Genomic DNA, 27,867 nt, shown 5'->3' with positions numbered 1-27,867 from the left:
TTTCAATGCCCTGGGTTGCATTGTTTTGCAAGGAGCTTTGGTTTGAAAGTTTTTTGTGTCTTCATACCTGTGCTATTTATATACGCCATTCTCATTTCTATAGTGGTTTTAGTTTCTGCCTGAATAGTAACCCCATGATCATAACAGATCAGTAATTTTGGTGCTGTACATGTGAAATCACACCTACCTGAGCTTTGTGTCTGTCTGGTTTAACCCTGGCCAGCAGCTAAGCCCCACGCAGCCCCTCGCTCACTCCCCCGAGTGGGATGGGGAGAGAATTGGAAGAGTAAAAGTGAGAAAACTTTGTGGGTTGAGATAAGAACAGTTTAATTGAAATAAAATAAAGTAAAATAGTACTGGTGGTGGTAATGGTAGTACTATTACTACTACTAATATACAAAGCAAGTGATGCACGATGCAATTGCTCCCCACCTGCCGGCCGATGCCCCGCCAGTCCCTGAGCAGCGATTGCTGCCCCCCAGCCAGCTCCCCGCAGTTTACATACTGGGCATGACGCCGTATGACATGGAATATCCCTTTGGCCAGTTGGGGTCGGCTGTCCCGGCTGTGCCCCCTCCCCTCCCAGCTTGTTGTGCCCCCCCAGCCTCCTCGCTGGCAGAGCACGGGAAGCTGAAAAGCCCTTGCTTTAGTGTGAGCACTGCTCAGCAACAACTAAAACATCAGCACGTTATCAACGTTATTCTCATCCTAAACCCAAAGCACAGCACTGTACCAGCTACAAGAAAGAAAATTAACTCTATCCCAGCTGGAACCTGGACAATGTCTAAATGCTGAGGTACAGAACTGCCTCTTTCTCTTCTCTGTATGGCAAGCCAGCGTTCATGGCTTGTGTAATTCTAGACTGCTGTAATTAGAAGCCTCACATAGGTTGCGTCCTAGATGTGTTGATCTTCATTTGCTCCCTTTTTTAAAACAAAAAGGTTCATCTTAGCTCTGTGAGATCATAACTGAGGTTGGTCAAAAAATGCTTCTTTGCACATGAAACTACTTAAACTTATGTTCAGCGTAAAAGTTTCTAATGGCAACCCCTTCCTAGCAGCAGTTACACTATATAACTAGCGTGTAGCGTAGCGCGTAACTTCACCTGTAACCACAACTTCCACGGAGACTTCTGTTGCCAAAACGAAGTTTGGTGCCTGAGACTTTGCAGCCTTTGGAAGATATTTTTGCTTTCAAAATACATGGTTGTAGCTGTGATGTTAAACCCTGCTTAACTGGTGTGCCTGCCGATATCTGGCTGTTAGAGGTCACTTTTAGCCAGGGCTATTCTGTGACATGTTCTTTTCATGGGATTTTGGTCTGTTGGACCTTTCCTTTCACTTGATTGCAGGTGAAACATGACACAGTGGAATTTTTCTCCCCTCACTTAGGTCCTTACCCCTTTGCAAGTCCAGTCACACCGAGGATGAACTTGAATTCTAGTACAGCAGGAGTGGTGGTGATCCCTTCCATTCAGCTCCTGGGAATTGAAATGCTGCTTCACTTCTTGATGGGACCAGAAGTTTTAGATTTTGCTAAACAAAATAAACTTGTACTTAGTTTAGGTACGTGAGTTACATATATTTTTAAGTACTTTTGCATTATCTGAAATTGCCAATTTTGTTGGATTTAAAGATTTAAAGACGTCTGACATGCTTTAAGCATTTAAAACTGTTAGTTGTAATCTTCAATATATTTAAGCTGATTTTGTTAAATGCTGTAAGTACGCGTATATACTTGATTATTTTTAAGGCTCATCTTAGCAATAGACTGTGAAATAACAGATTTACAGAACACCTTTTTTGTTCTCCTAGAGCCTCTCCACCACCCCCTGATCAGTAGCCCTTCTTTCTTTTGTAAGCATGCCAGCACGCTTATAAACGCAATTCAGGATGGCTTTATTGCAGTTGGAAAAGAAGTTCCTGGTAAGAATTCAGTGGTGAAATTTGATTTCTTTTCTGGAAAATCAAGTGGGGGAGGGAAAAAATAACCACACTCTGTGGTATTTCAGAGTTGACATTAAATAAATTGGTCTGACTTGGTTTGAAAGCTTATGACACGTTTGGCTTACATCAGAGTCTGTTGTTGAACACAGTTTGTATTTTAACTGCGGTTTTGTTTGGTGTTTTTATTACAAACTGAGTAAAAAAATGTTATGTTGTCTTGTAGACTGTATGCTGAACGTTATATGGAAGGACATAAATGGTTATGTAAAAACAGCTATCGAATCAGGTAAAAAGTGCATATTTTATGTCGTTGCTGACCAGGTGGGGGTTTGGGGTTTTTAGGACTAGACCTTAAGTAGTGTTTGCTTCGTTGCTGGGAAAACTTGGTTTTAGGCATCATCAGTAGTTGGTTTTGAAGCAACAACTGGTATTTTTCATGATGCATGCATCTTTGTGTGAGAAATACAGAATTGTCCTGATCTGATCCAGTGAGGCTTATTAGGGAAGACACAGCAACATACGACTGCAGGCGTTTTGTGTGTAGCAGTAAGACAAAAGCACTTCAACTGCTTTTTTTTGCTGAAGAAATCTTCCCATTTAAAAAAAAAAAACAAACTGCACCCCAAGTCTTTGGTATGGAGAAATTCACATTCAGTGTATTACTCAAGCTAATGTAAAGGCTTTATGTGACTATGGCTACCTTATTCTTCTTTAATTGTATTTTCTTAGTAAATCAGTGTCTTTACAGATGGATACCAGTAGGTTGTTTCCTATTTAAAAAAAAAAAAGTGCTTGCTGCTCTGTAAAGGCTTTGATAGTCCAGAATATTCTTAATAATGAAGTCTTTTATACTGAAAGATCTAACTGCAAAGCATAGGAGCATCAAAGTGCTTTGCTTGGACAAATGCAAAATTTCACAACTTTTTTTAAGGTGATTAATGATACAAAGGTGTTTCCATTTTACTAATAAAACTTAGTGGTTTGTATTTAAATTTCTCAGTTTCAGTTACGCTGTTCTTCAGAGCAGAGACCTGGTATCCAGATCTATTAAGTATTTGGCATATGTTTATATATACACAGAATTTTTTTGACCTTACAGTACATTATATTTAAGTTTTAAGTGATGCTCAGAGTGACCATTACTTTGTTCTGCTCTAACTGTAGATTTGCTTTATTCTAGGAAATAAGAAAGAAAAACAAGGGTCGGAAATACTGACTATGTTGCTCCAGGCCTTAAAAAACACTGTTAGGTCAAATTCTCTTCCTGTGCAGAGAATCCTGGTAAGTCGGGTGGGTTTGTCTGGTTTTTAAATCTCACTTCTTTTTGATGGTCTGTGATTGGCAGCAGCCTTTGCATCAGACTTATCAGAATGGTCTCTTTAAGAGACAGGCTTTTTTGGTGTGAACTCTAAGTTACGCAGCTCTGATCAGAGCACATAGTCCTGCTTAAGGGGTTCTTTCTTGAAAAGCGTTTTTCAGATTTATCGGCAGTGTTCACAGAACTGGGTACATGGTTCTGCTGTTTTGAAGGACAGTTACTTTCACAATGGATTTTTTTCCTTTTTACTAATGGGAAGCAATTGTTACAATTTTGCTTTTATTTGTGGTGTTAGTTCAAATATTTGACCCCTCAGGAAAAAAATATTTACCTGTGTGTTCTTTTTCCCCCCTACTTAGTCCCTCATTGATATTACCGTTAAGGAATTGCCCCCAAAAGTACTGGGATCACCAGCTTATCAGGTTGCTGATATGGATCTTTTAAATGTAAGTCTGACTTCATTGCAGAACTTTGTCTTTATTTGTGTTGAAATGTATTAGGTTGTCATGTTTGCACAGACATACAGAGTGTTTCATAAGTCGTGAGGGCCGGACAGTCCTGGGAACCATGTTATTCTGTGTTCCAGGATGCAGACTTTGTCTTCAGCCCTCACATCTGATCAGTGATTTAACCCTCTATAGTTAAAAAGGGATATGCTGAAAGTACTGTAATAAAGAGGATTTCTCATGTTCGGTCATGATTTAAAACACAGGTTGCAGATACTTTGCGAGGCAAGTGCACGGTCAGGCTACTTATATACTTACATACTGAAAACTGATGATTTGGGGAAATGCTCTGAACTCAGTAGAGTGAAGTGCTTTAAAGAAAGGTAGAAAGTGTTATTCCTCAGGAAAAATCAAATGCAGAGAAGCAAAGCAGAGGCTGTCGTGCTAGACAGCATTATCTCAAAAAAAGTTTAGAAGTCACTGTGAACTGAAGCCTGGCCTTATTTTATTGGCCATAGTCCACTGCAGAAGACGTGCTGGTACTCCTTAGTGGTAACTCCTGTTCTGCTGTGGTCCTAACGAGCCCCAGCCAGAGGGCTGTGCTGTGCTCTGTGCGCCACGTTGGCGGGGGGAAAGAGGTGATGGCAATCTAGAAAATAACCACAAAAATAACCTCTGGGAAAAGGCTGAAATGACACTTTTTGTGTGTGTGTGTTTTGTTTGGGGTGGAGCAGGCTGAGTAGGAGGGTGCTGCCAGTTAGATTTAGTAACAATTGAAAGGTTGTTTAGAGACTTAAAGTTGGATGGCAGTCACCTCTTCCACATCCACCAGTAGACAGGGGACCGCTTGTTTATTGTGCAGCAGTGGAGGCAGAGCTTTTCTAGCCCATGGAAGTAGCTAAACGTTTACATCGTTAGCCAGGGAGTGCATGGAATTCATCTGGAGGCTTTTAAAAGCAGAGAAGTGTCCGAGAGAAGACCTAAGTGTGGCAGAGTAAGCCAATGCATCCACTCAAGCGAGTAGCGCAAAATTTTGTCTACCAGAATTGGCTTAAGAGCTCAGCTCTCAAAATTCTTCCCAGCTTTTTTCCTGGGTGTTTTGTTCACGTTTTCCAACTTGGGTACAAGAGTCACAACTTTATTAAGGTAGTTGAAGCTTTAATTGGCAGGTATTAAATGCATTGTTAAATGCTTTAACATCAGCAAACCTGAAATACTCATGATGGATTTTAACAGAGGTTGTCCAAAAGGTGTCTTGCTGAAACCTTGAAATAAGCAGTTCTGGGGTGTCTCTGTCTTCGTTCCGTGTATCATAACACGCATTGGTTGCGTTAAGTACACCCGCCGGACTGTGGTGTGTGTAGTTTCAAGGCAGTGATGACAGAGTACTATAAAACTCACAGCCTTTTAAACAGAAGTGTTTTGCTTTGACTATAGTATAACTGGTATTCTGCTGAAGCACCGGGATCTAGCAGAAGCTTAGGTGTCCAGCTCTGCCTCTCATTTTTATTTTGAAGTGCTAGAACTGACAATTCTTGACAACTTCTAATAATTTGCAAATTTCTGTCTTAGAGTTAAATATGGTATGAAGATACGGTTACGTCACTTACGTGTGTTTCGTTCCATCGATGTATATGTTGTTTTGACCTCTTGAATTTCTCTCACAAGGGAACACCAGCTTTGTTCTTAATTCAGCTGCCGTTCCATAATAACCTCTTGGAATGCTGTGTAACAGATGAGAGGTACGTGGTGGTGTTTGTAACAAGCACCCCATAGTTTAAGACATTACAGAAATTTTTCCTAACCTCAGCTGAAAACCAGTGTCTTACCTATTGAACTTTCTTTCCTAGGTTCTTTGTCATTCTAGAAACGCTGGTGGGCTATGTTCTGTCTGGGCCTACGTCTCCGCTGGCTTTCAGTGAATCTGTGATCTGCATTATTAATCAGAGTGTGAAGCAAGTGGAAAATAAGGAGCATCTTTGGAGAATGTGGAGTATTGTGGTTAACCCGCTAACCGAATGGATCAATCGGGTATAGTGGCTCTTCTGTTCCCTTCCCCGTTCCTGCCTCCCAAGAAAAATCCCAGGAAGGCTTTGTGCTGATCTTTTATCTTAACGTATTTTCAAGGATTACATGTCTTGAAGTGATGATAAAATTACATAAGCCTTGGTAGTATTTGTGAAACTGGAATGTGTGCAGCTTTGTGTCCCTAACCAGGGTATGAAGGCTTGCAGCAAGGTGGGATGCAGGGCAGTCGTGGAATAGTGATCCAAAGTGTGGCTTAAAGTGATTCCAGTCAATAAGAATGATTGTTCTTAAGTACAGTGTCCAGTGTAGTGTCGGGAACGTGTTTCTCCCTTTTTAAGATCATACATATGTTTATAGATGTGCTTCAAGCCTTCGCTCCTCAGCGTAGTCTTGCTGCTGCAGAGGATGGAAACTTGCCCGTTAGGTCCTCTTAACTTTTCATAGAATCATAGAATCGTTAAGGTTGGAAAAGACCCTTAAGGTCATCGAGCCCAACCGCTAACCTGTCACTGCCAAGGCCGCCACTAAACCATACCCTCAAGCACCACGTCTGCCCTTCTTTTAAATACCTCCAGGGATGGAGACTCCACCACCTCCCCGGGCAGCCTGTGCCAATGCCTGACAACCCTTTCCGTGAAGAAGTTTTTCCTAATATCCAACCTAAACCCTCCCCTGGCGCAGCCTGAGGCCGTTTCTTCTTGTCCTATCGCTTTTTACTAGGGAGAAGAGACCAACCCCCGCCTCGCTACAACCTCCTTTCAGGTAGTTGTAGAGAGCGATAAGGTCTCCCCTCAGCCTCCTCGTCTCTATACAAAGAGGCTTGTTTGCTCTGTGTGAACACGGAATAAATCCTGAGTTGTGACGTTCAGGATGTAATTAGAACGGCATTTCTTACTGATGTTAGACGTCTCGATTGGAAGCCCTAATGAAAGCCATGTGTAATATTCAACAGGTTCTGCCGATTGCTCACGAGAAGTATGGTGACTGACTAACCCTCGCGGAGTCAGGATGCCTAGAAACCTTAAAATTTATGAAGGAGGTTTTAGGTGCTTTTAAATAGGTTGCTGTCATCATCGTACATAAAACATTTTCAAACTGATTGTTTTTATTCTTGGAATTACTAAGAAACAGTGCTTTTTATCTCCCTAAACGGTGGGATCAGCTTGAACTCTTGAAAGAACAGAGAATAGCTAATTTCAAATGCCACTGCCAGTGTAGCTTGCACAGCTTTTATGTCCAAAATAAATGTATTTAGAACAGCCTTACTTGTCATCTAAATTTCGCAGCTTCCTTACCCAGAAAACTGTTTTCCCATTGCAGACTAATGAAGTAAATCAGGGCGATGCGCTGGAACACAACTTCAGCGCTGTTTATAGTGCGTTGTTGCTCCCGATATCACACATCTTCCCCGCCCAGGAATTTCCACAGGTAACACTGAACGCATAAAGTTGATTAGAAACTATGTGGGGTTTATGAAAACTGTAAAGTACTATCTCATAATCTCGGAGTAGAGTTTTAGTTACTGGTACGTATTTACGTTGGACCACGGCTCCAGGGTTGGAGTTCTTGAGCTACGTAGGTTTTGACAGAAGGAGAAAACTTAAAGTAAGTTTTTATCTCTATGCACGGACATTGATATTTATAAACTTTTTCTTTCTGTTGTTAAAGCCAACTATGAAATCCTTGTTGCGCACTTGGTCAGACCTGTATAGAGCATTTGCTCGCTGTGCTGCTTTAGTTGCAACAGCAGAAGAAAACCTATGCTGTGAAGAACTTTGTGCCAAAATAATATCTGGGCTAGAAGGTGAAACTCCAGTAGTGAGTATAAACCAGTGATATTGAACTATATAAATACTATAGCAGATATATTTTAAATTAGCTATAAGAACCTATTGTAAACTTTGATGTAGTACTTGCTATAATTTAAAGTGTTTTGGGTGAGACTTAAAGCCGTAACAACATTCCGTTAACTAATGGGAGTTGGAGTTAATCTAGAAATGGATTGAAAGAAGAGAGTAAAAGTAAGAATAAAGCTTAAATATAAAATAGCAGTTAAGCAGTCTTTGGATTTGTCTTCTAACTATTTAAGTAATACTGGTTTAGTGAAAACAAAAGGTAAATACGATTTGTCCGGTTGATATCTGTGTGTATATAAAGTGACTTCCCGCTGAATTAACAAATGCCTCAAAACCAGGCACTTTGATTAGGAAGGATAGATAGCGCTGTAGCATTCCAAGAGTGTAACTTGCTACATGCCTGGTACCGTCAACCTCATACGCTAAAATTTAAAGACTTTCCTTCAAGGCTTTATAAAAGATAGAGGTTTTGAAAGAGGAAGCCTTTCCATTATCTGTCCTGCCTGTTTGCGAGCCCTCATCGTATGGGGAGATAAGAGTGTCTGTAGGTGTCAGTGAACAGGAGCTTTGGAACATAAAATCCTTCGAAGTTGACTGGCTTTTGAAAAAATGCTGTGAAAGGAACAAATAAACAGATGAGAAAGGAAAAATGGAATTTGCAAACATGGAGTTTGGAGGATTGCATCGTTGTAACTTCCTTTGGATGCTGCTGTATCCTGAGGATAAACCTCCGATTTAATTTTCAAAAATTAATCATTATTAACCAAGCCAAACTTAAACAACTTAGAGCTTCATTATGTAAGTTGTATTGAAACTAAACTGGGCTTTTGGCCCACGATATCAATATTCCTTTTAAAAGGAAGGTTTGTTTTTTTTTATTTAGAAGAATTTGTGATAAATTGGAGGGGAGGAAAAAAACCCATCTTTTTGTATGTACTAGAAATCAGTCGTGCTTCCTGAATGTTAATGACAACCATATCGCTCTGCCTACAGTGACTTTCTGACAATCAGGCTTTGTACAGTAACTGAACTCAGGCACACCCTGGCATGTGGTAACGTGCTTCGCTAGACAGCCAGTATCTTGAACCTTAATGTTTTTGATGCATCTTGTTAAATCTAACACCGTCTTACAGCTGCCTGTTACTGTTTTGCTTCTTTAGATCGTATATGTGCTTATGTCTTATTTGGATAGAACGGGAAGACTTCAGCTTGTGTACATGCGTATATTTAAAATGTAATCTTATCTGAGTCTTACCTGATAATGCAGACAAATTTCATCCACTTTTAAATGTAAAAGCTGTTTGTATTGCTGTCCTTGAATGGCCAACATGGTTTGTTTTCCTGTTACTGTTGCTCTCTTGGGCTTTGACTTCTGTTTCCTCCGCAGATGTTTTCAATGATGGATGGTCTCACCCATATTATATCGGTTATGGTTGACTGCATCAACTTTGCACCGTATGGTACTAAATATCAGCCCAAAACCAGATGTAAGAAAATACTTGAATATTGGGGTTTTCTGGGTCCTTTCTTCCAGCGTTGGTTGAAATTTAGAGTTGTTGTTAGATGCAGAAGTGGTGACATGTAAGCACTGAAGGGATTGACAAAAAAAGTCATAAAAAGGAAAGAAAAATGCCATCCAGTAGCATATTTGAGTATCGGATCTTTCCTATTTGTCAAGCAGTTGAGTAGTTACTGCAGAGCCTGACAAAACGCATCTGAAATGGATGTAAATGTCGAGGCCACTTCTCAGTTTGCTGTAAAACGCCGCTTGTTTCTGAAGCCGTAGTTGATATTGTGGCTACAGGGTCATTTTCTGCATGTGGAATCTGCTGCTTTTGCTTCGTTCAGGCGTAGTCTGAAGCAGTAGTGCTTGATCATAACCCACAGTGTAATTACAGAATCCCTGCCTAAACCGATGAGGAGCAGTTAACGTAACGTTTGAAAGGCTGCTGCTCCTGAAGCCACTTGGCATAGAATAGTCAAAAGAACAGGTTTAACAAATACAAAAGGTCATTATGTTCTTTGTTCTATTTTCTACTCCCGACTACAACTATTAAAGCCGAAGTTATTTACAAAACAAAGTTTTTAAAAATTTCTCTGCCCATATGAATTTGTTAAAGCAGTACGACATTGCGTTGGGCTGCTGAGAGAATGAAATGCTTTAATTGGAAATGCTGATGAGGAAAAACGTGATGGAAATTTCACTTAAAAATAAACGAACTAATAAAACTTCCCCTTCCCTCCTCCTCACCTGTTCCAGAATTTCTGTGTATCAGCTGGTGCCCCTGGAGCGGTTGCTGTCCTTTTGCAAATAGGCACTAAAGATACTTGAAAGCTTAGTCATTTGTGCGACCAACCATAGCTATAAATCAGAGGAGTAGGAATTGTAGCTGTAGTGGTATGATGAAGTCCTGCATTAAAAATGAATGTCTTCTGTTAGGTCTGGTTTTAAACTATCTGTAGATACAGTTTGGGAATCAGAGTTCCGTTTCTGATACGGACAGAAAGTTCAGATGTGTTTTGTTGTGATGCACGTTGGTTAGATGAGGGAAAAATATCAAATTTCTTTTTTTATGTTAGCTCCACAGACACCTACAGATTGGTCTAAGAAGAAAAAGGAACCCCTCGGAAAGCTTGCCTCTCTATTTAAACTCCTGGTGATGTTACTAAACTCTTTCCATGTGTTCAGTTCCAAAGAAATCTGTTCAGAAACATTGGTCTCTGTTGGTCCTTCAATTATTGCTGCTATTCACAACATCATCAGCCACGTTTCATTGCCTTCAGTGATTGGGACTATGTTTGCAATTTTTTCAAAACCCCTGGCAGTGTTTTATGAAAAAACAAAGTGAGTATTTTAAGAATGGTTGGAAAACTGGATTCATTGTATTGCTTCATATTGGGGAAATCTTGTGTGGTCTGTAGCGCGCCGTGTATTTAATCATAGCTCAGGGGCTTTCAGAGCTTTGGCACTAACGTGCTGTGAATCTTCCACTCCTGCCAAGCCTCTGGCCTTTGAGAGCACCGCGTCTTTGGCTAGACTCAGCCTAGCTAGCAGGTACCAGTTCTGCCGTGCGCCCCAACACCGAGAGGGAATGGGCCTGTGAGGGAGTCACTGAGGGCTTGCGGTTTCCCGCGACGGCCGCGCGTGACCTGGGGCTGCCGGGACTGAGCGCGGGCTGTGCGGGGGCGCCTGGCCGCCGCGGTAGGTGTAGCCAGGGAGCCTGTGGGCAGCCCTGCCCTCCGGCGACTCGCCGAGGGGCTCAAAAAACCGCACGTGCGAGTCGCAGTCACGTTGTAATACTCTTCTGTAGGGATAAAACCAAACCTGTGGGATCGTACAGGAAAGGAAACCTGTAGGACTTCTGAAAGCTTGGTATTTAAAATTGCCTCTTTGGAGCGATTGTATTGTCACCTCCGCAAGAGTGAAGTGCTTGGTTTTCACCTGCTGTTCACTTTCACTGCGGTGAAGGTATTTATTAACAGTAATTTGTGTTCTAGTGGGCAGGAACTGTGTGAGGTTTTGTAGGGAAGAGAGAAATCCTAAGTTGAAGTGCACTAAAATCCTGTAAGTTTTCAAGCAGAGGGAAGTACTGAGTAACACTGGTTGCTCTGCACTTTTTTTTTATATGGCTTTGCTTTTTTATTTTTCAGTTGTTGTCAGCTTCTCTTCCCAGGACATGATGGAATTATTAGGGGCTTGGTGGGAGGGGGCTGGCAGAGGCTTGTCTCCAATTTGTTGGTGATGCGAGAGGTATACGCTTTGCTCAGGATAAGGGAGAGAAAAACGGAGTACGGCTTTGAGCATTCTGGGAGGAGGGTGGGGAGGGTAGGATGGGATGGGATGCTGCTGGTCAGCCCCTAAATGTTTTTTGGAAGCTTTTACTGAAACCCAAAGCAGGGCTGCTACCACTAATCTAAAATTTACCCAGAGTGCTTTTCTCGGAGGCCAGAATCCACTTGCTCCTGTGTAAGGCTGAGTTGAACGCCGCCTCTCTCCATCTCCCATCTCATCCGCCGTTGTTTGAGCATTATCTTTTTAAGAATTATTCATTAAGAGGGAGAAGCGAGTGCAGGATATGATTTTTGAAGGAAGGCATGTGCAAGCAAATACAGGTTTGGGAACCTCTTCGGGTCGGAGGTCGCAGGCTTCTAAAGCCAATTACTAAAGGCAGTTTTCCCACATTCTTCAGGATGGTGCAGGGGCTTTACTTAAGTGAAATTACTCAGTTTAGATGGTGCTTCAGCTTTTTAAGCAGATACGTGTGGGGCCTGGGAACTCTGGGGAGAGTTAAGAGCAACAGAAAGGCAGCAGTTAGACGTTACTTCGTAAGAAAACCTTTAAGTTTGTACTAATTACTATTGATCTTTTCAATAGCTCCTCTTAAACTTGGCGTATAAGTGCCCGTGGGGGTGTTAAAGGATAGGCTTACTTGAAACTGCATCAGGAAATGGTTTAATCGCCCAGTGGGAGGCTTGTTTCACCACATCATTTCATCACTTGTATACTAGAAACAGTGTGCAGTGCTCGAGTGCGTTATGTGTTTAATTCTTGTGCTTGGGATAAATGAGACAGCAAAATATAACTTTTTTGTTTGTTTTGGCAGGCTTGCTGATGTATCTAAAGTATACAGTAATCTTAACCACAAGGTAAATTTGCTAGAGAAATAGCTGGGGTTTGGGAGAAATGTCTGACACAAGAGTTTTGCCATTCATCCTGTATTCTAAAAAAAAATGTAAAATGAAGGTAGAGATTTAAATTTTTAAACTATTTATTTTTCACTAAAAAGGCCGCTGAGGGGAGGACCACTAAGCTTAGCTATTAGACTTTCCGTGTGGTGTGGCATTTAAATGTCTTTGTCCGGGCCATACTATTCGATGGGATAATGACGTTTTAAGTAGTGTTTTAAACTTTTAAATAGTGAATGTGTGCAAGATTTGAAATGAAAAACCCTCTTGTTTCTTCTCTCCATCAGCTTGAAAAACTACTGGGCGAGATTATCCTGTGTTTGCAGTCTCACTGCACTGGCTCTTACGACAGCGAGCTGCTGGAGCAGCTCTCTCCGTTGCTCTGCGCAGTATTTCAGCATAAGAGCAAACAGATGCGCAACCAGTGCGCCCACTTCTGGAACGCAACGTTTGCTAAGACTACGTCGTTAACGTATCCTGAAGAGTTAAAGTAGGATACATTTCTTTTCTATATTCCTGTATTTTTAAAGGAAGAGATCTTGGGTTACGCACAAATGAATTGGTCTTGTTCTGGTTACCATTTATACTCTTTTTCTGCAAGCTGGGGTATCTGCTGCTCTTGTTGTCCGCCTTCTCCCCCGCCTTCCGTAAGTTTAAAATTCTTTTTCGTTGAGCAGATCTGTGTTAAGCCAAGCCAAAAAGAAAATTCCACTCTTGCTGCCCGCTTTTGAAAGCGTGGGGGTAGCTGAAGAATACAGCGGCCCGTTCTCTGACTCGGTAAGTGTTTTGTTGACCCCAACAGCCGCTTCGTTGTGTGTGGCTTGTTGGGAACAGCTCAGAAGGCAGTGGCAAGGTCAGTTTTGATTTTTAGTGTGGTTGGCCAGCGCTTGCGTTGTGTTTGGAGTGATGAGCTGTGCTGGGTAAGCAACGTCAAAAGACTGAGCTGGTTCGTAACAGTTTATGCATTTTAAATTTGGGGTCTACTAGCTTGTTTGAAATAATTTTTTTTAAGTTGTCCTCTATGTAATTTAGAGGAAAATGGGAGTGTGGGACAGTTCAGTGGTGGGAATTAATGTATCTTGGAATGGGTTTGTGAGCTTTGGAGTTCTGCCGTACAATGCATTCAGGGTATTTCTGTTTGAATAGACGGAAGATTCACAGCTGGATGCGAAGATCAGTGGAATGGAAGTAAAGTTGGGTCAAAACCGATACCCTGCATTGGCACAGGCGAGTGAACTGAAAAACGAAGTAAGAGACAAGTCCAGTAATGTGCAAGTAGCGTCTGCGAAGGTAAGGCGTTTGCAGATAGGTGTGATGGAGCCCAATCCCTTACGTTCTGCCGCAGAACAGCTAGTATGCTGCTGTAAATTCTCAGTAAAAAATAATGCGCTTGGTGATGCTGGAATGCTTTTTGTGCAAGCGTAGGCTGTGCGGCACACCTGAATTACATTTTCCTGTTCAGAATTCTTCGATAAGTTCCGATTTCTGAGTTTTAAGAGGGATCATGGAAGACTGTTTGATGGGTGGGAGGAGCAGCAGCCGGATACAACATTCACGCCTCGGTTTGGCTGCAGGTTGTGAGAGGTTCGGGTGTTGAGGTGGATCTTGGTTTTGGTAGACGTGTGCTGCACGCTGACCTGTGCTAGGGGGAGAAGGGTGCTGCATTCGTAAGGAACCACTGGGTTAGTAAACAACAGGAAACAGCAGTCCTCCGGAGTATGGAGGTACCTTTGCCTGTTACAGGCTTGGAATGCCAAGAGACGAAAGGAAGCGCAGAAGCTGGCTTAGGAGCACGGAGGAGGGGTTGCAGGATCTCTCCTAGGTGGTGCTGGGGGGTAAAAAAAACACATGAAGAAACTCAGCACCTACTTGAGGGAATTGTGCCCATCAATAGGCTGAAAGAACTGCGGTTGTTTGAGAACTGTTCCCCTTAGGGTGGCTGTATCTGAACAAGGAAAGCACTTCCAGTTCCTCTGTTTTGTTTCTAATTCGGGTTTGATGGGTTTTTTTCCTTTCTGTAGTTGAAACTGGAATTTTCATCCCCGAAGACTAAAAGTGGGACGCCTTTGGAAGAGGAGAAATCTGTTGATTTTGTGTTTATTCCTCCAGAAACAAAAGCAAGAATACTAACAGAACATCAAAAGGAAGTGCTTAGGTCAAAGAGGTCTGTAATTTATTCTGTTTTAAACTTAATGTGAAATGTCATTACATTGACATAACTTCAGTTCCTGTATCTCAGACTGTTATAGGTAGCTCTTACTCCTCCGTACAACTTATAAGATGTAAAGCTAACGAAATTCCTTGCTTTACTAGTTTAAAACAACCAAATTACTCTCTGATCTGCCTTTCCTATTTTGATTAAATATACTCTCTGTTATCTGTTAGGAGATTGGTCATTTGGAGTTGACATTTTTATTCATGACTCACGTGCAATGTGAAATGGAAGATCTCATTTTTCTCACATCATTGAAATGAAAGGGATTTTTTCACCTGATCTGAAGGAAAGACTTCAAAATTTGAAGAGAAGTCTTACGTCAACAGCATATCAGAAACTGGGATGTTCTCAAGACTCATCTTAATTGCAAGGGAATCTTTAGAATTACCCTCTTTTTCATGAGAAAGGAATACTGGAGTATTTTCTGTACTTGGGCAGCAAAAATGCAGTGTAAGGAACATTGTGTACGTGCTGCTAGACAGGAACTCAGTTGGGTTATGCAGTTAGCATGTGCTGATGAATTCTTTGCTAGTGGGATCCCAATCACAGCTTTTATTTTTTTCCCCAAAAAGCATGTTTGAAATTAATGGTTCAGTGCAGCTGAAAGTAGCGGACTTGGAACAAGGAGGTAAATCGCGCTCTGCAGCCGCCTTGCGGTTTGCCAGCTGGAGCGCGAGGGTGTAGCAGCCGGTTGCAGTGCCGTGCCTTCTCTGCCCCGCCGTCTGTGCGCAGGCCCTGCTCGCGCGTGGTGCCGTTGGAGCAGTCTTGAGAGTTTGGAGGTTTGGTCCACTCCGTACAAGTATCCGCTCGCTTGTGATTAACGCGTTGTGCTGCCCTATCCTTTAATTTTTTGAATAAAAAGAAGAGCCTGACGCACCGATTCCGGGTTTGTTTCAGGGTCGGTATTCCTGCGATGTACAACAATCTGGACGCATCGCAAGACACTACCTTATTTTCCCAGTACACTCAAAGTCAGGAAGATTCTTTGTAAGTAAAGGTGGCCAGTGTATACCCTAAAGGCCTCCCCCTTTTCTGCTACGCTTCTAACTTAAGTAACTTCTGTTTTAGGGAAAAATCATCGTTAATAGAAGACGCAAAAGAAGATGCTAAAAACAAGCCTCAGGTAATTTCTTCTTGTCTAATGGTAATGAAGATGTCAGAATTATAACCGTACCGCTGATGGTTTCTTCCTATTAGTACCTCTGGTAACAAAATTGTTTGGGTTTGGTTGCTGGTTATGGTACGGATTTAAGCTTGGTTTGGAAACTTCAAAAAAGAAAACGTACCCCCAAATGTATCGGCTCAGGGATAATTTCCTTTCTCTGTATTGATTAACCTGTAAAACTCTGGAGAATATCTTCTTTTTCTTGGGCTGCCTCTTCTTTCCCCCCATGCCTGGGCAATACCGGCGCAGGCTGTGTGGCTGTAGAGCACACTGATGGCTTTGGGGTCTCTGTTTCATTCTCATCACCACATTTGAAAGTAATGCCACTGCAGCGTTCTTTGTGCTGTGTCCTGCATTACAAAATTCCCACTAGAAAGGGCCAGGCATTGAGCATTTTGACTTCATTTCAAAATGGGGGGTTTATATAATTGGTTTTAGTGAGGGTGTGTTTGTTGTTACACAGCCGCAGGCATTAGAGGGACTTAGGGATCAGTCGGGTGTACACGCTGCCGCTGACTAGTACGGTATTGGGGCAAAAATAGCCGAACGCTGCAGCACAGACTTGCCGTGACTTGCTACGGAGCTGTTCTAAGAACTGTTTAATTGCCTCGCTTTATGTTAGCAGCCATAACTTCTCTTCTGTAACCCTTTTTCACCCCCTAGCAGATGCATTTGGTGTGCATCATGCTTTTCTGGAACTATTTTTACATTTAAAAGTGAATGTGACTTTTTTAATATTGATTTTTATATTCCTCTAGTGGGCCATGCTTTTAAACCTCTTAGCTATGTTTCCACATTCTGAACTGCTTTTGGATGAAGCTCTAAAGGCTTGAGGGGGGCTAAATAGTAGATTGGGGGGGGGGGGGGGGGGGAACACTGTAAATCCTAAATATAGATCTGCTCGCTTTTGGAGAGGAGTTGGCTAAACAGCTAGCGTGATCAACTGTAGTGCCCAACAGACAGTAGGGAAAACCTGACAGCGGATTTTTCATTTAAAAAACTGTTTTAGTAGTAGGTTTGTTCATTTACGTTTTGCAAGAGATATTGTTTTGCAGTTCGAGTCTTGAGATTAAAAAAATAATCTTCTATAACTACCAAAGGACAGATAATACATACAATAATGTGAAGGAAGGGTGGTCTGAAGAACGCCGTGGCTGTGTTGCTTTCTATTCCACCAGAGCTGCTTTTGTCACGTATTATATTAATAGCGAAACTATAACACTTTTGCTGTTCATATTTTTGGAACAGGAAGATGTGAAGGACAGCGAGAGCGAAGGACACGCCAACAAATCGGATAAAATCACAGAGGACTGCAAATCCAGTCACCCTGTTGCGAACGCTGCCTGTGTGAGAAAGTCACCTGCTACTCACGCAGAGGAGAGCTCGGCTTTAAACGGCGAGGGAGAGTCAAAAAGCGACACGGCTGAAACGATTCTGAAGGAGCCATCGGTTGGAGAGGGGTTAGAAAACAGCACTGTGGAAGCAGCTTCGAAGGAGGCCTTAGGAGGGAATGGAAACACTTCAAATGTCAGCAACAATTCATCTTCAAGTGACATAATTTCTGGAACACCGCAGCCTACAAGCCGACGGCAGTCTTTTATTACTCTGGAGATATTTGGGAGTTCAGAGAACAGACCCTTTAGCCTTTCAGCACTGAACAGTTTATCAGAGATGTCTGGAAGTGCTTCTGCAGCAGGTAAACAGGACAATGCCAGCGTATGCAAGACCGGTGCTAACGCAGAGAAATACGGAGAAGATAAAAAGCCTTCAAAATCAGAGTCTGACCATATGTTTACTGCAATACGGAGGCTGACTCGCAGGCAGAGTAAAATGGAGCACAAAGGAAACAAGCAGTCCAAGTTCTTTATTAGGTCAGAACAAGAGAAAAGCATGCAAGAATCTCTTGCTTCCAACAGTATGGACAATAGTCCTAAGCTGTCTTCTCCAGTAGAAGACGTGGAACATGTTCTGCTTGCTCAGTCCCAAGCACTCCAATCTACAGAAGTGGAAATCAAAAAAGTTGAAGACACGATAGCAGAAATGGAAAAGGTTCGGGCATTGGACATGGATTCTAAAGAAAATACACCACCGGAGACGACAGTGTCCTCTGACCAGGTGACAGGTGACGATAGCCAGGTTCCACAGGCATCTCCTAATCAGAAAATACTGCGGCGTTCTTTGAGACGACGGTCAGAAACTGTAGAAGGTACAGCAGGTAGTCAGGATAAGGAAGATGGCCACCAAAAGAGAGACAGGCGTAAAGAAGACGAAAAATCTGGGCAAAAGAAGGCGCTGCAGACTAAAGATGACACACCCCAAAAGCAGAAAGCAGTTTCTGGGAAAGCTACAGAAAACACAAATAAAAAAGAAAGCAACTTGCCTGAGGGAAGTGCTGCAGAGGACTTAGGCTCAAAGGAGTCTCCTGCTGCTTCGAGGGGCCTCGATGAGGAAGCGAACAGAAGCGCCAGGATGTCAGAAGACAACATGAAGACTGACACAGAAGGTCAGGGCTGTAGCTCAAGTACAGTAGATCAGAAGAAGAGTGAACGCCCACGATACCACACAAGAAGAGCTTTACAAGGCTTGCTTTCCAGCATAGAAAACTCAGAGGCTGATGGCTCCGAGACCAAGGAAGAAAGCACAAGGAAGAAAAGATCTGGAAAAGTGAAAAATAGAAATGATTCTCTTGAAGGTAAACTGAAAGATGTACAGCCGGGAAGCTGCAGCCATGAGGTGTCTTCCCAAGGAAACGAAGCTAAGAATCTGTCAGAAACAGATAAAGGTGAACTAAGCTGTGAAGTCAGCACAGACACTGCACTGACACCTGAACCGCGTGACCTGAAAAGCCAAGTAATTCCTGCAGACGCGAGCGAAGCTGTGGGATCTGCCAGCTCGGAGGAGCCACCTGACGCACAGAACGCGTGTGTGGAACAAAATGACAGCGAGGCATCGGCGGAATCGCTCACCGACCCTTGTGTATCTGATCAAGATTTGAAAGCAGCGGAGGAAAACAGGCAGGTGGAGAAGGAAACAGACGCAGAAGACACTTCACCTGTTCTGCCTGAATGTATAGCAGGAGCGAACGCTTCAGGCGGCAGTCCTTCCTCTCCGCAAATACCCGAGTGTCAGCGCAAAAGAAGCAAAAGGCTGAAAAGACTAAGGAACTGCAGTTGCTGTTATAAAAAGTCAAAGCAGCAAGTCATGTCACTCCCTGAATCGGAAAATGGGAACGCTCGTGAAGCGAGCGAGCCCCAAACCAGCCCAGTTCAGGCGTCTGTAAATGCATCGGAGATGTCTGGCAATTCAAGTCTTGATGAGAGCTTGCCCATGGCACCCTGCGCGGTGAGCACTCCGCTGCGTCCTCCTGAGCAACCCGGCGCCTTTAACTTGAAAGGAGAGGGAACATCTGAAGATAATCTGCAAGGGGATGGTGGTGTAGTGGAGGAGGACCTGGATTATCCAGAGTGTATAGCAGATGAAATTCATGACTCGATAGCAGAAATGAAAGAACCTGCTGATCAGAGTGACCAAACCGGACGGTGTCTGTCTGAGTATGCTTCAGATAAGCCTGGTGAGAGCTGGCTGGCTGCCGGGGATCCAGGCGAAGAACCAGCAGCTACAGAAAAGGAAGAAATAAGTCAGAACGGACAAGTGGAGGAGGTGCCTGAGGCACTGACTGTTGTTAGCAACCCTGAGGAAAACGAGATGAACGAGCTAGAAAGTGATCAGGATGATGAAGAAGCAGCTGAGAAAGCTTTAGGAGAAACTTGTGTTATTCAAGATAGAGAGATGAAGGAGGAATTAGTGGAAATTGAAATTACGGTTCCTGAAAATGTGGCCTTAGACAAAGAAGATGCAGTAGAAAATAACAGTGTGGATTCACCTCAAAAGCTGGAAAATCAGGATTCTTTAGCGTTAGCTAATGAAAGCCCTAATGGTATGCAGGCGCGCTGCATGTGGTCTCCTTCAGCTTCTCCATCCACTAGCATTTTAAAGAGAGGCATAAAAAGAAATCAAGAGGACGATTCCCTGTCACCTGCTAATAAGGTATTGCCATGTCCTTCATCCTGTCACTCCTGAGTCATTCTGTCCTCAACCAGGGGGTCTGCAGTGTAATGAGTTCCAAATACATTGAATTATTGACTGTTTTTTTCATCGCAAGTGGCTGTGCAGAAGCCGTACAGACTTCTTACTGTAATGCTGGAGCACTGATGGGCTTGTGTTACGGGGGCTTGGGGCGGGGAGGCTTGTTTCGGAAACAGAGCACCGAAGTCTAATCTGCCGCCTGGGTTGCAGCGCAGCAAACGTTTACTGCAGGCCTGCTGTATGTGTAGGCAGGGTCTTACCCCTGCATTTTGAGCGGCTTTTACAAAACGCACGTAATGTTTCCTTCAGCGATAAGGAATTCATGGGTTCTGTGCTTGGGTGAAGCATCGTCACTGTCGTTCGAGAACTTTAATGACTATTGCAAACTGAGCTGTTTTGTCTCCTTAGACTTCACCAGCGTGCAGTGGTTTGAGTTAATGCTATAAAAACTGTTTCTCTCTAAAAACAGATCCGTCGAGTCTCTTTTGCAAACCCAATTTATCAAGAAGGGCTGGCAGATGACATAGACAGGAGAAGCCCAGTTATTAGATCCCATTCTTCTTCACCGTCTTCCCGCGGTCTTAAAATTTTATCGAATATTCAGGCTAAGGTAAAATCCGTCTCTTACGTGTGTCATAAGTACTTGTGTGTCTCGTCATAGGTAACGTTGCTTTAGTCTATGTTCACGGTTGCTTGCAAGCAATGGTAAGAGCAGAGGATCAGTAAGTGCAAGAAATAGCTCTGACTGGTTTAGCCTGACTCATTCTGTTACTCTCTGAAGACAAATGCACTCTGAGATCTAGGTAGCTAGAATCTTACCGTTAACTGATTTCCTACAATCCTGAGAGATATTTTTTCCTCTCTTTCTATCCAGCACATTACCACTCCAACCAAAGGATTTCTGTCCCCAGGATCTCGTAACCCTAACTTTAAGAGCTCAAAGAAGTGTTTAGTAAGAAGTGCTTTGGTTCACGTTTCTCTTCTAATTTTTTTTTCCTGTATTCAGTCGTGTGATAGTTAATTTAATAATTTTTCTGTATTATTCAAGATTTCGGAAATGGCTAAGGAATCGCTGCCTTGCCCTACGGAATGCGTGTATCCTGCCTTAGTTGGCTGCAAAGCACCGGTCGACGTCATTTTACCTCAGATTACATCCAACATATGGTAAGTGGGTTGTTGCTTTTGAAGATTCCACTTTAATGGAAACGGAATTCTTGCTGAACCTACCAAACCAAATTTGCCAGTGCAAAACGTGATGACTTAGAGGCATCTTTAGCCAAATATAGTAAGAGGAGGGAGGTGGGTTTGGTGGGGGAGACACTTAAGTATTTTGGAAATACTCAAGTCTTTTTTGTAAGACTGAAAAGCTTGTGCCCAGGAACAAGCTTTTGCCATTTCATGTGCAGAGCCGGCTGATCCTAGTGATCCGTGACAAAGCAGTTGGAGCTTTCTGTGTATTGAAGGTGAAGTGGGATTTTAAAACAATCTCCATTTCAGATGTAGAAAGGCCGCGTGCTCGGCTAGCTGGCTTTCCCATCTGAGTTGTGATGACTTGCTGTGACAGACTGTAGGCGTGCAGCGGGAACTGCTCAGAACGGCCCCCTCTCGCGTACTCGGCTCCTTCTTCCACCCGTGTTACGCAGGAGCGGGCTTTCGAACGCCGTTCTCTGACGGCTGTAGGATAAACTGCCGAGCGCTGTGCTTCTGCGGGTAGAACGTCGCTGGCATTTTGTTCTCCCTTCACTGTGTGCATGTGAACTGGCATTCTTGTAAGATTCCTTTCTGCTCCGCCGTGCCAGGCAGAAAGGACATCAATTCTAGCGTAAAGAACCATTTTCCTTTCTCCCCTGCTTCAGCGCCAGAGGCCTGGGGCAGCTCGTTCGAGCGAAGAACATTAAGACAGTGGGCGATCTGAGTACTTTGACAGCATCAGAAATCAAAACTCTTCCCATCCGCTCTCCGAAAGTTTCCAGTGTTAGAAGAGCTCTTAAAGCATATCATGAGCAACAGGTAAAGTTTAATTTTAGTACCCAAAAAGCCAATATTAGCCTAATGAACCACTAACATCCATCGTGAGGAATAACGGCCCAGGCGGGGAGGGGGGAGGCATGTCCTTCCTTAAAAATGCGCTTTTAAAATGTGATCTCTTCCTGCCAAAGCAGCTAACATGGGGGTTCAAGGAACGGATTACTTGGTTACAGTATTATTAACTGGAGCGATGATTGTGTTTATTAGGAGGTTAAAACATATCCTAGCATGTAATACTTTTTCTTTTCTTGAAAATGCATCTCTTGTTCTCTCCCAAAAAAATCTTCAGGTAAAATCTCGAGGATTTGAGGAAATAGCAGTGCTTGAAGATGCAGAAAAGCCTGTCAATAACATAGAGGATAAATCTCTCTGTGTAGATGAAGAAAAACTTGCAACAGGTACCTATTGCTGGCTTTTTGCTTAGGATTTGGATGTTTATTGCTGCTTTCCTTCTCTCCTAACGGGAGCGCTTGATCTGTTTTTGATTAGTGTTTGAGTTAGCCACTTTATGAAGCCATGTAGCAATGGCTTTTTAAAACGGGTATGTTACTTTATATTTTATAGAAATATAAAACATATTTTGAGGGAAAGATGCTGGTTTTCCCTAAACGAGCTTGCATAAGCATGCAAAGAATATATTGGGCAGGGCTCTAAGTGGTTGGTTTTCTGAATGTCACCCGGGTTTGTCTCCTGAGCTGTTCAGTGCCCTGGTAAGTGCTGTGGTTCTGGGCAGAAACAAGAAGCAGCGGTGCCTCATCCTGAGGGGGGCAGGACAGGAGGGGGGTGGTTCCCTGGTCACCCGGGTTGGATTTGGGTGCCTAGATTAGATTTGGATTCTCCCGCGTGTGCGTTTTGGGAGTTTGGCCTGATGGCTCAGACTGAGGAATCCACGTTTGCTCTTCCTACGAGATTCTTGAAGCATTTGGTTAACTGAAGAACTCAGAACTCGGAGTAACTTCTCCCCAGCTATTTAGTTTAAAAATTGGACTTTGGGGTTACACGTCTTGAAGGACACTGACGGTATCCGAATGCGATCGAATGCTTTAATTTCTGTCCTTAGGGGGGTTTTTTGTACAGTCATGATCAAACATAATGAAAGTCACCCCAAAGAAGAGGTTCCGAGGGGTGCCTTTCTCAGCAGCTCCCATATTGTGTGGAACAAACACTTTGTAGGCTGCTTGAGTATGTTATTGTGTACAAAAGAAGCTGTAACGATCTGCTACAACATAATTCTGCTTAGATTTAAACCCAAACTGCCCTACTTTCCTTCCTTTTCAGATTTGATTGAACCAGTTGTCCTGGATACCCACGACCAGCCCACAGCAGATCTTCTGAGCCAAATTGATGCACTTGCTGCTCAGCTGACCTCTGAAGATCTTCATGGCTATTCCGGAAGCCAACTTTTTGAGATGCAAGAAAAACTTGTTGGCATGACAAACTGTATCATGAAAAACCTGCAGTCCCGCTGGAAATCGCCACCCCATGAAAGTTCTGATTAGTTGCTTATAATTTCTAAGTAAGGAGGATTTTGTTACAACAGTTTTTCCCAAAATCTGCTTTTCTTACTGGTGAATTATTCCTTAAGGTGTGCATTTTGTACTACAGAAGGTTTTTTTAACACCTATATGAGCAAAGTATATCATGGCTGTTTTTTTTTTTTTGTTTCCTGGGGTTTTTTGTTTGTCTGTCTTTAATCTGTGGGATTGATTATTCCCTATTAGAGGTATTTGTATTGCTATGCATATTTCTTTCAGATAGTGAAAGAAAACTTGATGAAGTTGTGCAATAGCAAAGACTGTGAAACCAAACCAACAGAGTAATTAAATTATTTTTTCAAATCCAAAGTGTTCTTCCTGCTGCAAACTCTTACGATCTGGTGAGAGACCGAGCTCCCAGCTCTGCTCGTCTGCTGCCCGCTTGTCTCCTCTGAAGCTGCTGAAACTCTGGCAGGCAGCGGCTCTCCTCAGCACCATTTTATACTGAGATAAGCTGTGCCTAATTCCTTACAGCAGCAACAGTTGAGGAACCTGGTAGTTGACAACCAGCTGGCACCTATTTTTGCATGTGTTTTTATAAGAATCACACTAAGAAGCCGATAACGCGACGACCCCTTACGGGTTGAAAGGCCGCGCAGCACTCCTCGGGCTGCTCCCGTGTCGTGTTCGCAGCAGTGCTCCTGCGGAGAAGACTTTTTCCTTGGGGAAACAAATGGATTTGACAAGAGCTCTTTGTATATTATGTACAGTCCTATGATGGCAAATGTTGGTTAATAATTTATGATTTTGAGTTCTAATTGCATGGAATGCATTGCTGCTTCTCAAGAGACCTTCAGAGAGAGTTCTTGGGTTTTACTCTGGAAATCTAATTTGTATATATTGTACTGTAGCTATCAAAATGGACGTTTATCGAAAGGAGTTGCTGCGGGTGGTTTTAGAATTTACACATGGGCAAATTAAACAGAAAATGGTTCCCAGCTGCGTTAATGTCATTGTGGTTTGGTGGTGTTGGTGTTTGTCTTGAACCCTTCAGAGCGGTTCAGCCCTCCCTCAGCATTGCCGTGGATTCACAAGGTTGGGAGGGACCCTGGAAGGGCATCGCTGCTGCCTTATGGGAGGCGCAGGACCTCAGCGACAAGTCGTACCGTGTCCACAGGACTCGAACTGTGCTTTTCAGCTCATGGAGAAAAGGAACAGGTCAAAGAGGCGTCTTGGCACTGCAGTGCGAACAGCACCAGGTACGATGTGGCTGTTGGCTTTTCTTGCTTTCTCAGACGTGTTACTTTGGCACCAAATCTGCCTCCGTAGGTTTTTTTTTTTATGGCTTGTCTCCAGGGACCTGTGTGGCTGAGGCTGTTCTTGTTTAACTAACACCCTTCAGTGCCAGCAGTCCCCACTCGCACTGGGAGGAGGGACAGTTCCCTCAAGCTGGTTGTGTACACCATGATGTGCTGTGAGCTCCCTTTGAACAAAGGCCCTCAGAGTTAATGTTGCAACTGCTTCTACTGTTACCTCATTTTTAATCTTTAGCCTATCTTGGACACAGTATACAGGGATTTCTTATTGCCCTCTCACGGAGACTGCCTGCTACCATATGCGCAGTAGCTGAAGCAGGTAACCGCTGTGTTCAGGTACAAAATAATTTGTCCTGTTCATTTGCAGCCCCTCGGCTGGACTCTGCGGTGGCTGTTGCATCCTCTGCCACCACCTGGGCTCTTTCTCAATGCAGCTTTCTGAGCAAAGCCAGTTTGTTGTGAGAGCGATTCCCGCTCCTCAGTGTGAGTACATCAAACATGCTGCAGAAACATCAGCTTTATTTAGTCACTAATTTACAAGGAAGAACAGCTTTTGACCCCAGAACAGTTGCATGAAAAACACATGCAGACGAGCTCAGCAAGCAGGAGAGGCTTGCAGCTTTGGGTTCGTTTCCCCTGAACCCCCCCCCAAGTTAAATGTTGGTTTGAGACAGCTTAAATGTTGCTTATATGGAAAAGTGAATATATTCAAACATAACAGAATAGCCCAGAAAAATATTCTTTTATGGGAGAATGACTAAAGTAATACTTGGTAGTCTTAGTCTTAAGTACATGTATAGGATTGCCGAGGTTCTGAACTGGACTGCGATGCTGAAATGTTTGAAAGGCGAGGCAATGGGTTAAAAAAAAAACCAAACTTTTTTGACATTGGAAGACACACAGGCCTCATAAGCATGGCTCATGCGTTGAAGGGCTGTTTCACAAAGATTTTGCTCTGCAGTTACTTTTTCTTTTTTTTTTTTCTCTTTTTTTTTTTAAACCTCCTGTGTCCTGAGGCACCACCAACATGGAAGACAAGGCACTCTTTGTTGGCAAAAACCCCATTACAGACTGTTCCCTAAGGCTTACAGTTTAAGTGCCGTTGTGTCTGGGCCGTGCAGATAATGCCTGATGGACAGAGGGGCTCTGGTTTAGACAGCCTCGACGTAGTTGGCTGGCAGCATGCCGGTCTTGCCGGTTCTCTGGACAGTCCCATACATCCAGCCTTCGTCGATTGCTTGTACGTTGACAATTGTGTCACCGTCTTTGAAGGAAACCTCGTCAGCGTCAGCTGCCATGTAGTCGTACATGGCCCGGTAGGTCTTCTAAGGAAGGGGGGGAAGAGACATGTTTATAGCCCCACCATAGAGCAAAATGTAAGAGCAGGCTTGGGGCAGGGTCTGTTTTGGCTCATTTCAGTTCCCTAAAGGTACTGCTGGCAGGTTCCTGGCTGGGCTCTTAAATTGCCTGCTTTCAGATCACGTGTTTCATCTCAATAACCAAGTGCCTTAGTTACCCAAACACCACAGTACCTAACGTTAGAGCCTCTGTGTCTTAGTGACACTGAAGCCAAACAAAGTGTTTTTGAGGTGCCTTTGCGTACTATCAGCTGGAGGTAGCTCCAGCTGTAACTTCAAGGGGTTGCCCCCCCAGCAGCTGGTGTGGGGAGGAGATGCCATACCCATTGTCATGTATCTACGCTTAAGACTCGGTCTCAGGAGTAGGAAGAAGTGTTAATTTAAAGTTTTCAAGAAGAGGTGGGGGTGTGTCCCCCTTCAGTGACTCTCACACCAGCACCTGGTTTTGTACCAAGCGGCAGCCCTGGGCAGGCATGCTACCGCCTCCATCCTGGAGCAATGCCAGCTGCCGCCTGGACCGGCAGGCACCGGCAGCTGGTGGGACCTCAGGCAGCCGGATTAACTCCTCCAGCAAGAGGGGGAGTCGCTGCCTTAATGCACCCGCTCAAGGTTACTTACGCCAGCAGTAGATGGGTGAGATGGCACCGATGACACCGTTGTTTGCTGGGTGGCAACTGAGGATGACCGTTGTTGTGGTAACTCTATGGTTTTAGCATGTTTGTAGCCCACTACAAAAGGAAAATACATTTTGTATTGTTTGCTACAGACTTGGTAATAGGGTTAGCGCTGCTCTGACTAAAGATCATGGGACAGGGCAAAGGTGGGTGAAATCCGCCTTTTACCTGCTGAAATATAGCTTTACATCTGTTGAGTTATGGCTATAACCAACATTTTACAGGTGTACTCCGGGGCTTTTTCCTGGCTAAAGGACAAGCTGAGCATGAGCCCATGACACGTACCGCCTGGCAAGGTGGTCTGGACACCGGTTGTCCTCATATGTGAATAAATGGCATTTCTGTTCTCCTCGTACCTGTGGCCGTTGTGGTGAAGAAGCCCCCATTGCTGTAGTAGGACAGATGTTGATCCACACCATCCGAGGGTTCGGATTTTTCATCGCCACCACTGAGGCTCAAGGCACTGGCAGAGCGGGAGTGCTCCCGGCTGCGGCGCTGGGCCTGGACTGCAACGAGAGCAGTGGGAACAACTTTAGGGCTTTGCTTTGTAGGGAGCTGCACACAAAAATATATGGGTATATACACATGTATATAGGCTACTTCATACACACACATATATATTCTGTAAAAATACCCAGAGCTCTATCCTTGCTACCAAACGTGTAGCAACTGTGCTTGTAGTGAGTAGAAAAGTGACCCAGGCCACATGCATGCAAAGCACAACTGGTTACTCTATTTTACAAAATTAATGGAAAAAAGCATGTGTGTTAATCACAGACTGTTTTTATAGTTCCTCAATGGTATTTGTCAGGGCTTTTCAAAAGCATTCTGTGGTTGCCATGCTGAAGCTCTGCTCGGGCAGGCACAGTGGTGATTGATACCCCCGTTATTTTTAACACCCTGTCTGAAGTCAGCACATAGGGCAACACTTGCGGTCTTGCATAGGCAGAGTGCCAAAGCCGTGCTTGGGAGTCCCCAAGCTGGCAGTTTCACTGACTGGATTTGCACACATATAAAACCTATTTTGCACAAACCGAGCAGCCTATGGAACAAACCAGAGATCATATGTAAGCTTCTGGACTGAATATTGTCTTCTGCCGGGTCGTAGTCAAAGACGGACCCGGGATTAGTGCGCCACACACGAAGACCTGCAAGAGAAATAGTATTTTCTGAGGAGAAGCTGTAGCTCAGGCAACTTTTAGAGAGCTTGAGCAGCACATGTCTGTCCTGAGCAAGAGTAAAAGCATATCAGAAAAGGGTAAGCAGTATT

The 27,867-nt window shown here is 43.6% G+C and overlaps 2 protein-coding genes across 3 annotated transcripts in view; one reads left to right on the top strand and one right to left on the bottom strand.

Moving 5' to 3' along the window:
* The window catches only part of RIF1 (replication timing regulatory factor 1), a 37,726-nt gene extending 13,479 nt beyond the window's left edge, over positions 1-24,247 (top strand). The window contains exons 11-35 of one of the 2 annotated variants that reach the window (XM_064450947.1): positions 1,392-1,565; positions 1,815-1,925; positions 2,170-2,232; positions 3,127-3,227; positions 3,624-3,710; positions 5,379-5,452; positions 5,561-5,741; positions 7,059-7,166; positions 7,407-7,556; positions 8,982-9,081; positions 10,175-10,439; positions 12,199-12,241; positions 12,568-12,770; positions 12,958-13,057; positions 13,427-13,570; positions 14,302-14,444; positions 15,393-15,482; positions 15,564-15,618; positions 16,909-19,707; positions 20,216-20,356; positions 20,621-20,698; positions 20,795-20,910; positions 21,603-21,756; positions 22,064-22,172; positions 23,053-24,247. In XM_064450947.1, the coding sequence (XP_064307017.1) occupies positions 1,392-1,565; positions 1,815-1,925; positions 2,170-2,232; positions 3,127-3,227; positions 3,624-3,710; positions 5,379-5,452; positions 5,561-5,741; positions 7,059-7,166; positions 7,407-7,556; positions 8,982-9,081; positions 10,175-10,439; positions 12,199-12,241; positions 12,568-12,770; positions 12,958-13,057; positions 13,427-13,570; positions 14,302-14,444; positions 15,393-15,482; positions 15,564-15,618; positions 16,909-19,707; positions 20,216-20,356; positions 20,621-20,698; positions 20,795-20,910; positions 21,603-21,756; positions 22,064-22,172; positions 23,053-23,273 (5,810 nt within the window). In that variant the 3' untranslated portion in view covers positions 23,274-24,247. The remainder of the gene's footprint in view (positions 1-1,391; positions 1,566-1,814; positions 1,926-2,169; positions 2,233-3,126; positions 3,228-3,623; positions 3,711-5,378; positions 5,453-5,560; positions 5,742-7,058; positions 7,167-7,406; positions 7,557-8,981; positions 9,082-10,174; positions 10,440-12,198; positions 12,242-12,567; positions 12,771-12,957; positions 13,058-13,426; positions 13,571-14,301; positions 14,445-15,392; positions 15,483-15,563; positions 15,619-16,908; positions 19,708-20,215; positions 20,357-20,620; positions 20,699-20,794; positions 20,911-21,602; positions 21,757-22,063; positions 22,173-23,052) is intronic. The other variant, XM_064450946.1, reaches the window with a different exon arrangement.
* An 820-nt stretch (positions 24,248-25,067) lies between these two features.
* NEB (nebulin) overlaps positions 25,068-27,867 on the bottom strand; it is a 127,625-nt gene continuing 124,825 nt past the window's right edge. The window contains exons 146-149 of the mRNA XM_064453232.1: positions 27,653-27,745; positions 26,954-27,103; positions 26,542-26,651; positions 25,068-25,890 (exon numbers count right to left, since the gene is read on the bottom strand). Coding sequence (XP_064309302.1) covers positions 25,717-25,890; positions 26,542-26,651; positions 26,954-27,103; positions 27,653-27,745 — 527 coding nt within the window. The 3' untranslated portion in view covers positions 25,068-25,716. The remainder of the gene's footprint in view (positions 25,891-26,541; positions 26,652-26,953; positions 27,104-27,652; positions 27,746-27,867) is intronic.

Source organism: Phalacrocorax carbo, chromosome 5 (genome assembly GCF_963921805.1).
Source record: "Phalacrocorax carbo chromosome 5, bPhaCar2.1, whole genome shotgun sequence".
NCBI lineage: Eukaryota > Metazoa > Chordata > Aves > Suliformes > Phalacrocoracidae > Phalacrocorax > Phalacrocorax carbo.
The sequence above is the reverse complement of the archived record's forward strand: the minus strand, read 5'-3'. Positions and strand labels throughout refer to the sequence as shown.